This window comes from Centrocercus urophasianus, unplaced genomic scaffold (assembly GCF_019232065.1).
Source record: "Centrocercus urophasianus isolate 14NV4802_14NV808 unplaced genomic scaffold, USGS_Curo_1.0 seq_29, whole genome shotgun sequence".
NCBI classification, from domain to species: Eukaryota; Metazoa; Chordata; class Aves; order Galliformes; family Phasianidae; genus Centrocercus; species Centrocercus urophasianus.
The window spans coordinates 7,033,576-7,047,923 of NW_024884855.1; the positions used below are offsets into that span (position 1 = coordinate 7,033,576).

The window sequence follows — 14,348 nt, forward strand, 5'->3', positions numbered from 1 at the left end:
CTGTCCCAGTGCTGTGCCTCAGTTTCCCCGTCTCTGCAGCACTTGCTGGTTCCCAGGCTGATACTCAGGTGATGCCATGCTCTCATCGGGCCCTGCACAGCTCTGCAGATCTCCCTGCCGTTGTGGGAGAAGCCTCCGAGGCAGCCCAGGGGCAGCAGGGAAGGGGGGGTGTTGTGATTTGCACCATCTTGAGCCGATTTGAGCAGGGCGCTGGAGCGGAAAACGCTGACATTTCCAGGCAGACGCTGGGGATCGGCCTCCTGAGTGAGCTGTCTGCTCTCATCGCAGCGCCCGACGGAGAGCGGATGGGGAATCACAGGCAGTGGGGCCGCCGAGCGGGGACGGGAGGATGTGACCCTGTGCAACTGGGGGTCATGATGATTGCAGGGGTGGCAGGATTGCCACTCACAGCCCACAGTTTGGACATGGGGCCTTCAGGGTCAGCAGATCCCATGCTTTGTTGGTGCTGAGGTAACCAAAAGAATGGGATGGGGATGCTGCCTGGAGCAGTGGGGCGGTGAGTGCAGCCTTGCAGAGGATGCTGCTGCCAGAAGCAAGTAGGTCAGCGCCTGCCGGGTGGGAGCAGAGCGGGGTGCAGTGGGACGAGGGGCTTTCCCCAGCTCCCAGCACAGGGCAGGGGCACTGTGGCCATCTGGCAGCCTGGGCCCCCCCAGCTGCTGCCTGCGGTCGCGCCGCTGGGGCCAGGCTGGGGGAAGTGGGTCAGCAGGGAGGGGTTCCCTGGTGCCAGCAGCTTCCCTGGCAGTGCTGGGCCTCTCGCCTCCAGTCCTGGGACTCCCAGAGCTAAATGCTAAATAACGATAATAAAGCGAAATAATATGGATTGGCTGAGTCTGGTCCCTATGGCAGCTCCTTCTCTTGGTGCCCACGAAGTGCAGAGGCATGCATAGGGAGGCTGGCAGAAGCAGGGTAGGTGCTCTGGGAGCTGCAGTGGGTGCAGGCTGGAGTGGACAGCCCACAGGGACAGTGCCTGAGCCCCTCCTGACACTGCGCCCATTCCCCAGGTTCTCTGCCCTGCACCATGCAGCACTCAATGGGAACACAGAGCTCATCTCGCTGCTGCTGGAGGCACAGGCTGCGGTGGACATCAAGGATAACAAAGGCGAGTGCCTGTGGCTGTGCCACCCTGGGTCTGGTATGCAGGGCAGAGCACTGTGCCTGGCTGTGAGCGCACTGGGGTGGGAAGTGAAGGATGCCCTTTGCTATGACATGGGGGCTGCATCCCTCCTGGGGTCCTGCCCCATGCTCCCCACCCTCTGCCCCCTTTGCAGTCTTTGCCCAGGAGCATCTCTGTGCCCTGCAGGGCTCACTGCTGCTCCTCCTGCTCACCTGTAGGCATGCGGCCCTTGCACTATGCAGCCTGGCAAGGCAAGAAGGAGCCCATGAAGATGGTGCTGAAGGCAGGCTCTTCTGTGAACATCCCATCAGATGAGGGACAGATCCCCCTGCACCTGGCAGCACAGCACGGGCACTACGACGTGGTACAGCGGGGCCGGTGGTGGGGCACAGGAGGGGATGGACAGTGGTGGGGCACAGGGGACAGCAGTGGGGCTGATGCCCTCCCTGCCCCTGCTCATGTCCTGCTCTCACCGTACCTGGTCCTTCTCACACCCACAGTCTGAAATGCTCCTGCAGCACCAGTCCAACCCCTGCATCATGGACAATTCAGGCAAGACGCCCCTGGACTTGGCATGCGAATTTGGCCGGGTTGGGGTAAGTCTTTGCAAGCTGGGCCCCCCTGAGAGGCAGATCTGAAAGCGGGTGGTGGGTTCCTTGGAGTGGAGAGTCCTGTAGGTGGCATGGGGCAGCTGTAGGGAGGATCGCAGCAAGGGCATCTCCTGCTCTTGGGTCCTGCGGGCTGACCAGGGGTAGGGCACCCCTGTCCTGGGTCTCAGGGGGCCATCTCAGGGCGGCTGAGCCGTCTTTGCAGCCCTGCTCCGTCTGTGTTTGCTGATCCAGGTGGTCCAACTGCTCCTGAACAGCAACATGTGTGCGGCGCTGCTGGAGCCTAAGCCAGGGGACACCACCGACCCCAATGGCACCAGCCCTCTGCACCTTGCGGCCAAGAATGGACACATCGACATCATCCGGTGGGTGCTCTAATGTGCAGGGAGCGGGCCGACATCATTCCCATCCCACCCTTTGCTGACCTATCCGTGCATCCACAGGCTCCTGCTGCAAGCTGGCATTGACATCAACAGGCAGACTAAGGCGGGCACAGCACTGCACGAGGCAGCCCTGTGTGGCAAGACGGACGTGGTGCGGCTCTTGCTGGATGTAAGGGCTCCCTCAGCTCTGCTCTCCCAGGGAAGGAGTGCAGAACGGGGTTGACCCCAGTGGGATGTTACCTCCTGGTGGGAGGGCCTAGGGCAGCGAGCTGTGCCCATAGCAGCATGACTTCCTTCATTTTGGGTGGCCTTGGGGGTCCCAACCAGCTGTGTGCCATCCCAAGCTCTCTCTCCCCGTATCATTGCAGAGTGGAATTAATGCCCACGTCCGGAACACGTACAACCAGACGGCTCTGGATATTGTCAACCAGTTCACCACCAGCCAGGCCAGCAAGGAGATCAAGCAGATGCTGCGGGGTGAGGGAGCAGGGTGGGCACCTTGGGATCAACTGTGGGACACCTCCATCAGAGAGCCTCCAGGGGGGATCTCAGCACTGGACGCCCACCAACACTGCCCTCTGTTCCCACAGACGCCTCAGCTGCATTGCAGGTGCGGGCTGTCAAGGACTATTGCAACAACTACGACCTGACCAGCCTCAATGTGAAAGCTGGAGACGTCATCACTGTGAGTGTGGTTGCACAGGGCTGGGGGGACATAATACAGGTGGGGAGGCACAGCCCTGCCCTTACCACTCTGTGCCCATAGGTGCTGGAGCAGCATGCAGACGGGCGCTGGAAGGGCTGCATCCACGACAATCGGACCGGCAACGACCGCGTGGGCTACTTCCCCTCCAGCCTCGTGGAAGCCATAAGCAAGCGAACAGGCAAATACTTCCCCACCTCTACCTCCCAAACCAGTCCCAAGGAGCAGCCCAGCCCTAGGGACCCTCCTGTCGGGCTGGGGCTCAGGGGCTGCATTGCCACTGCTGAACCAAAGGGCAGTGTCCCCATTGTGCATGTGAACTTGCTGTCCCCACCGCACAGGGTGGGACAGGTGTGTGGGGCTGGAGCCCCCGTTGTGCGTCTCCACCGTGTGGGCACACTGCTGTATGGAGGTCAGAGCCCCCAGTTATGTAAAGAGTCAATGCCCTCGCTGTGTGTGTGGGAGGGAGGTCAGTGCCGGCGGCCCAGGAGTGTTGGGTGGGCAGTGTTTTTGTCTGTGCATGGAGATGGTTTGGGGTGTTACGGTGGTTTAGGAACATGGTGCTCAGAGACGGTCCCAGCGGCTGCACGTGGGGCTGGGTACTGGTGCCAGGGACCTGGCACTGCCCCACTAGGACTTATCTGTGGCCAGGGACCATATCAGGGAGAGGAACTTGCTCCCTGCCGTGTGGCTCCCCATCCCAAGGGGGTGCTCTTGGCTGTGCCCAGTGCCAGTAGCAGTGTGGTGGTGCAGGCACAGCACTGATGTGATGCAAAGGCAGTGCACTGACCAGCTCACTGCCCAGGGCTGCTGCATGTTCCCAGCCCCACGTCACCCCACTGTACGTTTCAGTGAGATCCAGGGGAGCGGAACCGTGCCAGGCTGCACCGATCTGCACAGTCCTCCTTGCCTGGCAGCAGGTCGCATGCTAGTGCTGCAGAGGCAGGGACGAGGCCTGTGTCTCCTGGGCTTTGTTGCAGTGGTGTTTCCAGAGTGTAGGATTTGTGGCAGCTCCAGGAACACAGCCCCACATGGCACAGGGGCTGTTCCAGGGCTTGGCACAGCGGTGCAGCCCTTGCAGCCCCACTCCTGCAGTGCTGTGGGGCTCCCACGTGGCGTCCTGGGAGCCCTGTGGGGACTCCAGTGTCATTGTCCCCCAGTGTCATTGTGAGGTGTTGGGGATCTGCAGGCTGTGCCCTGCCCTGCCCTGCCCTGTGCTGTGTACTGACTTCTGCTGTTGCTTCGTGACTCGACTCCTTCTCAGTTGGGTCTCGGTTCCGCCTCCTCCAAATTTCTTTTGGTTGCTTATTTTGTTAGCTGTTTTTTTATTTTTATTTTCTTTTTTTTCTTCCTTTCATTCTTTTTTTTTTTTTTTTTTTTTTTTTTTTGGTGGTGCTGAACATGTCTCTGTTATTTTGATTCTTTTCATTTTGTCTCTTGTTATGTTTTATTATCAGGTTCATGGGAGACTGTAACAATCCCCCAACAGTACCAAAAGATCCCGCTCCCGGCTTACGGGGCTGCTGTGCTAAACGGTGACGCCTCGTCCCATCCGTTCCATTCCCTGCCTCCACCTCCACCTCCACCACCACATTCCCATCAGACTCTTTTCAGTTCCTTTGGCTATCACAGGCTCTCCCCTAGCAGTGCCGACGAGCCGCGTTACGGACAAGGTAGTTCACCGCTCGCTTCATTCTCTCGATGGATTTCTTTCTTTTGAAGTGTGTATCTATTCTTTTCTTTTCTATCCGCTCGGCTTCTCTCCCCCGTGCCTTGGTGCCTGCCGTGTGCTTGCACGCGGGTGCGTGTGCGCCTGCAGGCGTGTGCTGGTGCGTGCATGCAGATGTGTGCATGCGTGTGTGTGTGCATGTGTGCGCGGCTGCGTGCGGCTGTGTGCACGCGTGCATGCAGAGCGGCCCCTCTGCTGCCCTCTCCTTGCACTGCTGCTGTCACCCCGCTGCAGCCTCATCCCATCCCCGGTATCCCTGGCCACGCGGGCAGCTCTGGATGCGGCGCTGAGCCCCTGACCGTGTGCTATCCCACCCGCAGCATCCACCCCCAAAAACACTTTGCAGCCTCCTGGTGCCGGGTTGGGAGGGGACAGCAGGAGCGACGAGCCCCTGCCCTTGTAGCATCCCCTCTCGGAGTGTTCAGCGCCCACAGGGCTGGGTCTGTGCATTCAGAGCGGGGCTGGCACTGTCCTGAGGGTGCTCTCAGGGCTGGATCCCCACAGACAGTGACCAGCGTCATCCTTGGGACTATCTCTGTGGCACAGGCAGGTGATGGGCACTGCTGGTGTGGGTGCTGGTGATGGTGACTGGGGAGCAGATATGGAGCCAAGGGTTTTCATGGTTGTAGCCTCTGTGCTGGCACACTGTGCCATGCCCTCAGGGGCCTCTGCCAGCTGTTTGGGGCTGGGGGTGCTTGCACAATGTGAGGCATACGGTGTGTTGGAGGAGCACTGGGCCACGCCTGTGGCTTCCCAGTGTGATGAGGATGGGGATGCAGCACTGCTCCCTAAGATTTTCTCTTGCAGTGAGATGGCCGCAGCACGCACAGTGGGCACATCTCAACCTAACAGCGCCGTGGCTGTCAGCTTCCTGCTCACGTTCCTACCATGAATTTATCACCTTGCACCATCTGCCCTGTGCTCCAGCCTGGCTGGGAGCTGGGCAAGTGGTCTCATGAATAAAAATATCTGCAGTGGCACAGGGGTGCAGCTTGGGCACAGATCCAGCACAGGGCTGCTCTCCATCACCACGCGATGCTGTTTTACACCCTGATCTCACTGCAGGGGGTTGGTACGGGTTGAGCTCCGTGCTGGGCATCTCCAGCTCTGGCCAGTGTGAGCGAGATCCAGTGGGGCTGGAGGGAGCGATGGAGGAGCACATTGATGGAGCTGCACTTCTGGGGTGGGTTGGAGTGCATGGGGCTGGGTCTCATCACTGCAGCTGGGTCACCCCCGTGTCACCTACTGCTGTAGGGCACCCTGGGGAGCACAGCACTCTGGTGTCTGGTCCTGCAGCACCCTCGCATGGGGGCAGGTGGCCACATGGGGACAGCTGTGCTGCCTCAGCTGGGGACAGTGGGGTGGGGGCTGTGGTCCTGACTGCCTGAGTCCTCACTGCTGCCTCCTGTCTCCTGCAGTGGGTCATGTTCCCATCCTGCTGTGCACAGGGACAACATAGTCCCTGTTTCCTAACTCCTGCAGTGGATCTGTCCTTCACTGGTGCCTGGCAGGACGGGGCCATGGCTCTGGCCATGTGCACATGGTCACTCCATGCTGGTTGCTTGAGGAGGACAGGACCAAAGTACAGCGTTGGCATCCCCCAAAACCTTTGACTGTTTTTTTTTTCCCTGCATATGGTGGTGATGGGCCCAGGGCCAGGGCTCACATCTCCCCACGCCACACTGCCGTGAGCTCCTTCTGCTGGGTCACACCTGCCTGACACTGCTCTCTCTGCTCTGCCACCAAGGGTCCCGTGGGGCTGACATGAGCCCATCCCACCTTTCACCATCGCAGGGTGGATTGGCTGCACCTGCACCCACCGAGGAGATCTGGGTGCTGCGGAAACCTTTCACAGGTACAGTGGGCATTTCCCTCCTGTTCCCAGGGCAGCACGCATCGCAGCACCGCAGTGTCCCTGTGCCTGGATGCGGATCCCTGATGGCATCTCCTCTCCCTGTGCAGGTGGCGATCGCAGCAGCCTGGGTAGCACAGGCAGCGTGGCCTCAGCCCGCAGCTCCGGGAGTGGGCAGAGCACGGGCAGTGGGGCGCACGCCCTGCATGCTGGCTCTGAGGGCGTCAAGGTAAGGCCGTGCACCGGCACACAGTGTCACATGGCTCCGGCATTGGTGCTGGCTCGTGGTGGGACTTTGCTCCTTTGGCAGCTGTGATCCCATCCTGAGCAGAGTCTCTGCTGAGATCAATACTGCACCTCGTGCTGCAAGGTCCTGTTGGCATTCAGTGTGGCGTGGGGAAGCTGGTCACTGCCTGTTGGCATTCAGTGCCGCGGATCATGGTTGTCACCATCCGGCCACCCTCTTCCACCCCCATGCTGGCTGCTCGCTGAGCTCAGCCCCCAATAGTGGTGCAGCATCTGGCCAAGGCCCGAGCTGTGCATCTCTGCTGCCTCTCTGAGGATGCATCTGCACTGCGCACTGCACCGCACACTGCACGCCGCCATCTGCACGCGGCCCACTGCAGCTACGCGCTGCACGCTGCCATCTGCTCGCTGCACGCTGCTGCCCAGTGCACACTGCTGCCCACACGCTGCCCTCTGCATGGCACGCAGTGCCCGCTGCACGCCACACATTACATTGCGTGATGCACATTCTGCACCACACAGCGCACGCTGCACAGCGCGCACAGCACACCGCACGCTGCGCTTTCCGCACTGTACATTGCCCACCATTCATTGCACGCTACGCACTGCTCGCTGCCCCCTGCACTCCGTGCACAGCAGCCCCTTCCCGTGCCAACACATCCCGGGGAGCCCCATGAGCCCACCTCCCCACAGGTGTGATGCTGTGACCGGCTGGGCACTGAGAGCAGTGCGTGCCCCCCATGCCGACGGCCACCACGGCTGCACCGTGCAGGGGGGGCCGTGCTGGCAGCCCTCTCCGGCGTGCGCCGGGGTGCCGCGGTGCCGCAGGCTCCCACCACCCGCGAGCACCATATGTGCTGCGAGCGCTGCTTTCCCCTCCGCAACCCAGATCCGTCGCGCTCCTCCCTGCAGCACCGCAGCGCCCGCCGCGCACCCCCCGGTTCCCCGCTCGCCTCACTGCCGCCTGCTCTCCCCCCTTCTCGGGGTGTTTTTCAGCTGCTGGCAACGGTCCTTTCCCAGAAGGCTTCTGCGCAAGATGCTGCCGTGGGCGATGGGCCGGCCAAGGCGCAGGACATCCCCGCAGGTGCGTGCTGCCGGCCCGGCTGCTGGGAGCAGGAGGAGCCCTGGCCCCGCCGCGGGCTTGCCGTGGGCTGAGTGATTTGTCTTTTTTTTTATTGCCGCGGCACCCGGCGCAAAAGAAGAAAACGTGTGGGTAAAAAATGACTCTCTCGCCTTTCGGCTGCTGCCAGGCCTTCTCCTGCCTCGGTTAGTGGGGGCACCGTGGGGAGGGGGCGGGAGGGGGGGGCGCGGGCGGGCGGTGGGGCGAGAGCGCTCCCCGGCCCCTTCCCCTCCCCGGCCCCCCCTCTGCCGCTGTCTCGCCGCCCAGGGGCTCGGCCGGGGGCAGCCGGGCCGGGGGTGCCCACGCCGCGGGGGAGGCACGTGGGAGACGCAGGAGGACGATGCTCGCGTGCCGGGTGTGCGTGCCGGGGGGGTGCCCAGGCTGCAAGGGGGAGGTGCATCCATAGGGGGATGCAGGCGTTGATGGGGGTGGTGTGCACGCTGGGGGAGTGCAGGTATTGGGGAGGGAGTGCACAGATGTGGAAGGTGCCCACATGAGTGGGAGATGGATGTGGTGGGGAGGCACATGGCAGAGGGAGGCACGTGTGAGGAGGTGCCCACGCGAGTGAGATGCAGACCGGGGGGAGATGCGTGCGCCTGAGGGATGCACATGAATTGGGGGAGCAGTGTGCACAAACACACACACACACAAGGAGGATGCAGGCAGGTGCCAGAGAGATGCATGCAGGCGCGCACACACACACACACACACACAGAGGAAAATGTTCCCGCAGCGTGCAATTACATACAAGGAGGATGCACTTACCAGCAGGGGGAAGGAGATGCTTTTGTTGATCTGGATTAGAAACATGAGGTTGAAATTTCTGTGCAACCTGATGGCTGCTGAAGGCCACCATCCTGAAGATAAGGGGTGTCTGGATGCCTGTGCTGAGGTGCAGGGGTACAGGGCAGCTAGTGGCAGTGTGCTGGGTCTCCTGGCTGCAGTGAGGCTGAGCCTAGACCTGTGCCAGTGGCATGGCTGGAGGAGTGGGCACAGATGGCTCTGGGCAGCAGGACCTCAGGCTGCTGCCTGGGGCACGTTGGCAGACGAGGAAAGCAGCTCTGGGGAGGGGTCTGCCTCCTGCTGGGTCCATCAAAACACTCTGGCCCTCAGCCTCCACTTGGCTACCCCAGGTGAGCGCCATCCTCTTAATGCCCCAATGATGCCACGGTCTGTGGGAGCTGTGCTCACAATGACATGGGGGCCAGGGAGACCTGGGTACTCTGCAGAGCTCTGTGCCAGCACAGCCTCCTCTGTAAGCCTGGGGATAGCCTGCTGGCCTTATTGGGCACCATCTGCACAGGGATGGTACTGTCCCAGGGAGCACAGCCCAGGTAAGGGCACCCTGCTGCATGGGGCTGGATGTTGCTCTCCTCTGCCTATCCTAGCCTTGTTGCCCCTGGCAGTGGTTCTGCTCCCTGCCTTACACAGCCAGATTCTGGGGGCTGCAGCTTAGGGATGCACTGAGGAGGACCTGACCAAGATCCTAGAACCATGAGGCCCGGCAGACCCGTGGCCCTATTCCCCACTGACTGCTGCCCCCCCAGCAGGCTCGTCGCGGTCGCAGAGTGTGGCCAGCTCCCCCTATGCACCCCAGCCACCTGCCGAGCAGCAGCTGAAGAAGATGGAGCCACCATCAGAGGGGAAGGTGAGCGGGGAGCACTGAGTGCACTGGGTACCCTGCGGAGTTCACAGTGATGGGGGGCATAGGCACAGCCACCCCCTCACCAACAGCTGCAGGCAGAGCTGTGCCACAGCCACCTGTGCTGGCGTGGCTGAGTGCTGGTTCTGGTGCTGGCCATGATGCCGTGCCCATGGGATGCCTAAGCCAGGGGGCTACATGGCCTTTCTGCAGTGCTGACTGATCTGAGGCCAGCATGCAGCTGGACAGCCCATGGGGCTGTGACAAGAACAGAGCAACAGAGCCCTGTGCCAAGGCTGCCCCGAGCTACACCATTCTTCTCATTCTAGAGCTCAGAAGCTGTGTACCAGTGGCTGTGTAAGTTCCAGCTGCAGCTCTACGCACCCAACTTCATCAACGCCGGCTACGACATAACCACCATCAGCCGGATGACACCAGAGGTGAGGCCATGAGGGCAGTCCTGGGACTGCCACCTGCTTGTGGAGAGTGATCCTGATTCTCCTCTCTCCCTCAGGACCTCACAGCCATTGGTGTCACCAAGCCAGGGCACAGGAAGAAGATTGCCTCTGAGATCAATAACCTCAACATCCCCGAGTGGCTGCCCGAGTACAAGCCGGTAAGGGCTGCGCGGGGCCGGGTGCCATGGTGCCACAGTGCCACATCCAGAGCGGTGCTGGGAGCCCTGCAGCAGGTTCCATCCAGGGAGGGCTGTCACAGGGGGAGTGGCAGTGGGAACTGGCTCACTGCTCCCAGATGAAGCCCATGTCCCATGGTCCTGAAGCTGCACATCCCCTGCTGAAGTCCCTGGCATTGGCATTGGGCCAACGACAGCTGTCACCACATGGATGTGATGCTGTCTGCGCCTTGATGTTATCCCATCAGCTGGACCATAGTAAGGGGTCCTTGGAGCACAGAGGTGCAGGAGTTCCCTAGGCCCTCCCCGGTGAGCACAGGGAGACATGTGGCACTATCACTGCATGCGGTGCCACCTGGTGCTGAGCAGTGTCCCACGCCCCCAGGCCAACCTGGCGCTGTGGCTCTCCATGATTGGCCTGTCCCAGTACTACAAGGTGCTGGTGGAGAACGGCTACGAGAACATCGACTTCATCACTGACATCACCTGGGAGGACCTGCAGGAGATCGGCATCACCAAGCTGGGTAAGGTCTCATGACACAGCACTGTGGTGGCCCATGGTTCCTTGGCTGACACTGATGCTTTGTGCCATCCCCAGGCCACCAGAAGAAGCTGATGCTCGCAGTGAAGAAGCTGGCAGAGCTGCAGCGGGCTGAGCTGGGCAAGTATGAGCCAGGCACACTGAAGAGGAAGGCAGCGGCATGCCCAGAGGTGCTGGCCATTGAGTCCCCACCACCTGAGCCACCCGAGTGCCAGTCACCCAAGATGACAACGTTCCAGGACAGCGAGCTGAGCAGTGAGCTGCAGGTGGCCATGACAGGTGAAGGACCTGAGGAGACGCCCGAGAAACCAGCCAACCCTGCAGCCCCTGGCTACCGATCACCACCAGCGCTGGGCGGCCGCGCCAGGCAGATGAGCAGCTCACAGGAGCTGCTGGGTGATGGCCCCCGTGCCCCTGCCAGCACCGCCATCTCCAAGAGCCAGGAGTACCTGGCAGAGGGGGCCCCCGAGGGTCCCCCTGTGCCTCCAACCAAGGAGCTCCGCCAGCCACGGCACGGCCACTCTGTCAAGCGTGCCAGTGTTCCGCCAGTGCCCGGCAAACCCCGGCAGGCCTTCCCGCCTACCGCCGGGCACCTGACACCACCACAGACCCCTGGCAAACCACGTCCACCCTCCCCACAGGGCCCATCAGCACCCCACGCCACTGCCAAGGTGAAGCCCACTCCACAGCTGCTGCCACCGGGTGAGCGCCCCGCATCACCCCGCTCCCTGCCCCAGTCTCCCACGCACCGTGGCTTTGCCTACGTCCTTCCGCAGCCCACCGATGGTGAGGGGGCCCTCCCAGGGGTGCCAGTCCTGCCCGTCTCAGTGCCGGTGCTGTGCCTGCCACCAGCAGGTGAGGGTGAGGAGGAGCCGGGGAGGCCGAAGAAACGGGCACACAGCCTGAACCGCTATGCCACCTCCGACAGCGAGCAGGAGCGGGACGAGCTGCTGGTGCCTGACGCGGGGCCTTATGCTACTGTGCAGCGGCGCGTGGGGCGCAGCCACTCAGTGCGGGCACCTGCCGGTGGTGACAAGAATGTCAACCGCAGCCAGTCCTTCGCCATCCGCCCCAAGAAGAAGGGGCCCCCGCCACCACCCCCCAAGCGCTCCAGCTCTGCTATATCCAGTGCTGGCATGGCCGAGGACTTCCCCAAGGATGGTGAAGGTGAGGTGGCCACTGGAACCCCTGGCACTGAGGGGGAGAGTCGTCAGGAGCAGCGGCGTGCCAGCGATCTGGGTGGCAGTGTGGACACGGGCAGCGCCGGCAGCGTGCGCAGCATTGCAGCCATGCTGGAGATGTCCTCCATCGGTGGTGGGGCGCGGGCGCTGGCCCTGCAGAAACCACCTGGGGCTGGTGTGCCTGGGAAGGGGCCCGATGGGTACTATCTGCAGCCAGGAGCTCCCCCAGGAAGCCCTGAGCGTGCCCGTGTGGCCACCGTCCTGGCTACCGTCAAGCACAAGGAGGCCATTGGGCTGGATGGGGAGGTTGTGAACCGGCGCCGGACCATCAGCGGTCCTGTCACCGGGCTGGTGGCGGCCGCACGCCGCGAGCGTGCCGACAGTGTGCGCTCTGAGACAGGCGCTGATGGCCCCAGCGAGCGTCTGCGGGCTGAGCGTGGTGGCTCTCCAGACACAATCCCCTTTGCTGAGGAGGGCAACCTCACCATCAAGCAGCGACCACGTGCCCTGGGACCAGCCCGGGTGGAGGCAGGAGAAGGGCTGTCCCCAGCGCACCGCCATGGAGACCTGGCCAAGGTGGAGGCCAGTGCCACACTTAAGAGGCGCATCCGTGCCCGGCAGAGCCAGCAGGACAGCGTCCGCTTCATCCTCACCGAGTCTGACACTGTCAAGCGCCGGCCCAAGGCCAAGGACAAGGAGCCAGCGCTGGAGCAAGCCCCTCTTGTCGTCTACCAGAATGGCACCGGCACTGTCAAGCGGCGGCCAGCTTCAGAGCTGAGTGGAGCTGAGACTCCCCCAACCCCACCGCCTGCCACCCGCCCCGACGGCCCTGACTTCACCCCACCGCCTGCCGAGCCCAAGAAACCCTTCAAGCCACCGGTGTCCCCCAAGCCTGTGCTAACGCAGCCAGCGCAGAAAGTCCCTGGGCCACCAGTGCCCATCCCCAAAAAGATGCCCATCCCAAGCCCAGGCAGCCCAGGTAGGTGTTCGTGAGCATTGGGGATGGTTGGCTGTGGGGAGCCCCTCGGGGCACTGCACCGTCACTGCAGCCATCCTACCCCATTCCCTCTCCCTTCTCTCCACAGAGGTGAAGCGGGTCCACGGCACACCACCCCCAGTATCCCCCAAGCCCACACCACCCCCCACGGCCCCCAAGCCGCCCAAGCCCCATGCCGCCATCCAGTCGGTGAGCGCGGGCTCCACGCCAACTCCGTCCCCCGCCCGGCAGCTGGGCGCTACTGCCAAGCCCTCCAGCACACCGCCCTCACTCTGCTCCAGCCCTGCCAAGCCCCTCTCACCCGGTGCTCAGCCCCAGCAGGTGCCAGTGAAACCGCCGCGTTCCGCTATCGCCGGACCCTCTGTTGACAGTGCCAGCCCTGAGCTGGTGCAGCAAAAGCTGGAGGAGACCAGCGCATCCCTGGCTGCTGCGCTGCAGGCTGTGGAGGAGAAGATCAAGCAGGAGGACAGCCAGGCAACAGAGTAAGGGCTGCGAGGATGCGGTGTATGGCAGGGAGCTGAGCGAGGGCTGGGGGTTGCGCTCTGGGCTGCGTGGGGATGGTGGTTTGGGAGGATGAGTACCACGGACTGGCGGTGGTGGTGACACTGGGGACAGGGCACTGGGGCATAGGAGGGCACTGGGGCTGTGGTGGCACTGGGGATGCTGACCACAGAGGGTCAGGGCCATGGCACAGGGCAGAGGTAGCCACGTGGTCCCAGTGCATGCACTGACCCAGTGCCCACCACTCTCCTAGCTCCACTGCAGAGGCAAAGAGCACAGGCAGCATCCTGGATGACATCGGCAGCATGTTTGATGACCTGGCCGACCAGCTGGATGCCATGCTGGAGTGAGGGGCGCGACGGCCCCGCGAACCTCAGGGCTTACGTGGGCACAAGGGCACAATGATCCGCGACCTCCCGGCCCCACCATCCCCTTTGTACAGCCGTCCCCTCCTGGACCTCCCATCCCTCGGGGTTTGCACAAAGAAGAAGATACCTCAGGATTGTGCTCACGGACTCGGCGCCCGCCCGCCACGGCTCCGGCAGGACTCCCTTCTGCAGAAGCAAAAAAATACAATAGAAGAAGCAAAGCAACACCACCCGGCCTGAAGCGCCCTGCTCGCACCAGATCCGGGTTTGGGGTTTTCTCTCCCTACCCGTGGTGGCCCCATGGTTGCCCTGCCGGCCCCGGTCCCCGAATGTAGCACAACCCCGGTGCGGCACTGCTGGCATTCATCCACCCGTGCCCTCTTGTTCTGGTGGCGAGTCCGGATGGGCGATGCACTTAGGTTTCTTTAATTTTTCTCTTCATTTTCTCTTTTTGTCATTTTTTTCCTTTGTCGTTCGCGAGCATTGGGGTGGGCACGGTGCTGGGTACCCCCACAGCACCCGGATCCCTGCACCCGCTGCTCTCCAGCCCCGCGCTGCTGCTGTGGGCTCTTCACGTCGGGGTGGGAGAGGGGCTTTTTGTCGGTACCGTTGCAAATGGATGAGCTCCTGCTTGGGGCAGGTGGGGAGCAGCAGGTTGTGCCCCTGCCCAGCCCCTCGCCGCCGGGGGAGAGGACGTCATAAGCTATA

The 14,348-nt window shown here is 62.5% G+C and overlaps 1 protein-coding gene across 1 annotated transcript in view; it reads left to right on the plus strand.

The window, feature by feature from the left end:
- Positions 1 to 14,348, plus strand: part of CASKIN1 (CASK interacting protein 1) — a 28,194-nt gene extending 13,846 nt beyond the window's left edge. Inside the window, exons 3-21 of the mRNA XM_042828176.1 lie at positions 1,023 to 1,120; positions 1,354 to 1,499; positions 1,636 to 1,731; positions 1,978 to 2,108; positions 2,187 to 2,295; positions 2,495 to 2,603; positions 2,717 to 2,811; positions 2,893 to 3,180; positions 6,353 to 6,413; positions 6,521 to 6,639; positions 7,653 to 7,740; positions 9,327 to 9,424; positions 9,748 to 9,858; positions 9,933 to 10,034; positions 10,438 to 10,576; positions 10,651 to 11,951; positions 11,988 to 12,753; positions 12,860 to 13,253; positions 13,526 to 14,348. Coding sequence (XP_042684110.1) covers positions 1,023 to 1,120; positions 1,354 to 1,499; positions 1,636 to 1,731; positions 1,978 to 2,108; positions 2,187 to 2,295; positions 2,495 to 2,603; positions 2,717 to 2,811; positions 2,893 to 3,180; positions 6,353 to 6,413; positions 6,521 to 6,639; positions 7,653 to 7,740; positions 9,327 to 9,424; positions 9,748 to 9,858; positions 9,933 to 10,034; positions 10,438 to 10,576; positions 10,651 to 11,951; positions 11,988 to 12,753; positions 12,860 to 13,253; positions 13,526 to 13,622 — 4,348 coding nt within the window. The 3' untranslated portion in view covers positions 13,623 to 14,348. The remainder of the gene's footprint in view (positions 1 to 1,022; positions 1,121 to 1,353; positions 1,500 to 1,635; positions 1,732 to 1,977; positions 2,109 to 2,186; positions 2,296 to 2,494; positions 2,604 to 2,716; positions 2,812 to 2,892; positions 3,181 to 6,352; positions 6,414 to 6,520; positions 6,640 to 7,652; positions 7,741 to 9,326; positions 9,425 to 9,747; positions 9,859 to 9,932; positions 10,035 to 10,437; positions 10,577 to 10,650; positions 11,952 to 11,987; positions 12,754 to 12,859; positions 13,254 to 13,525) is intronic.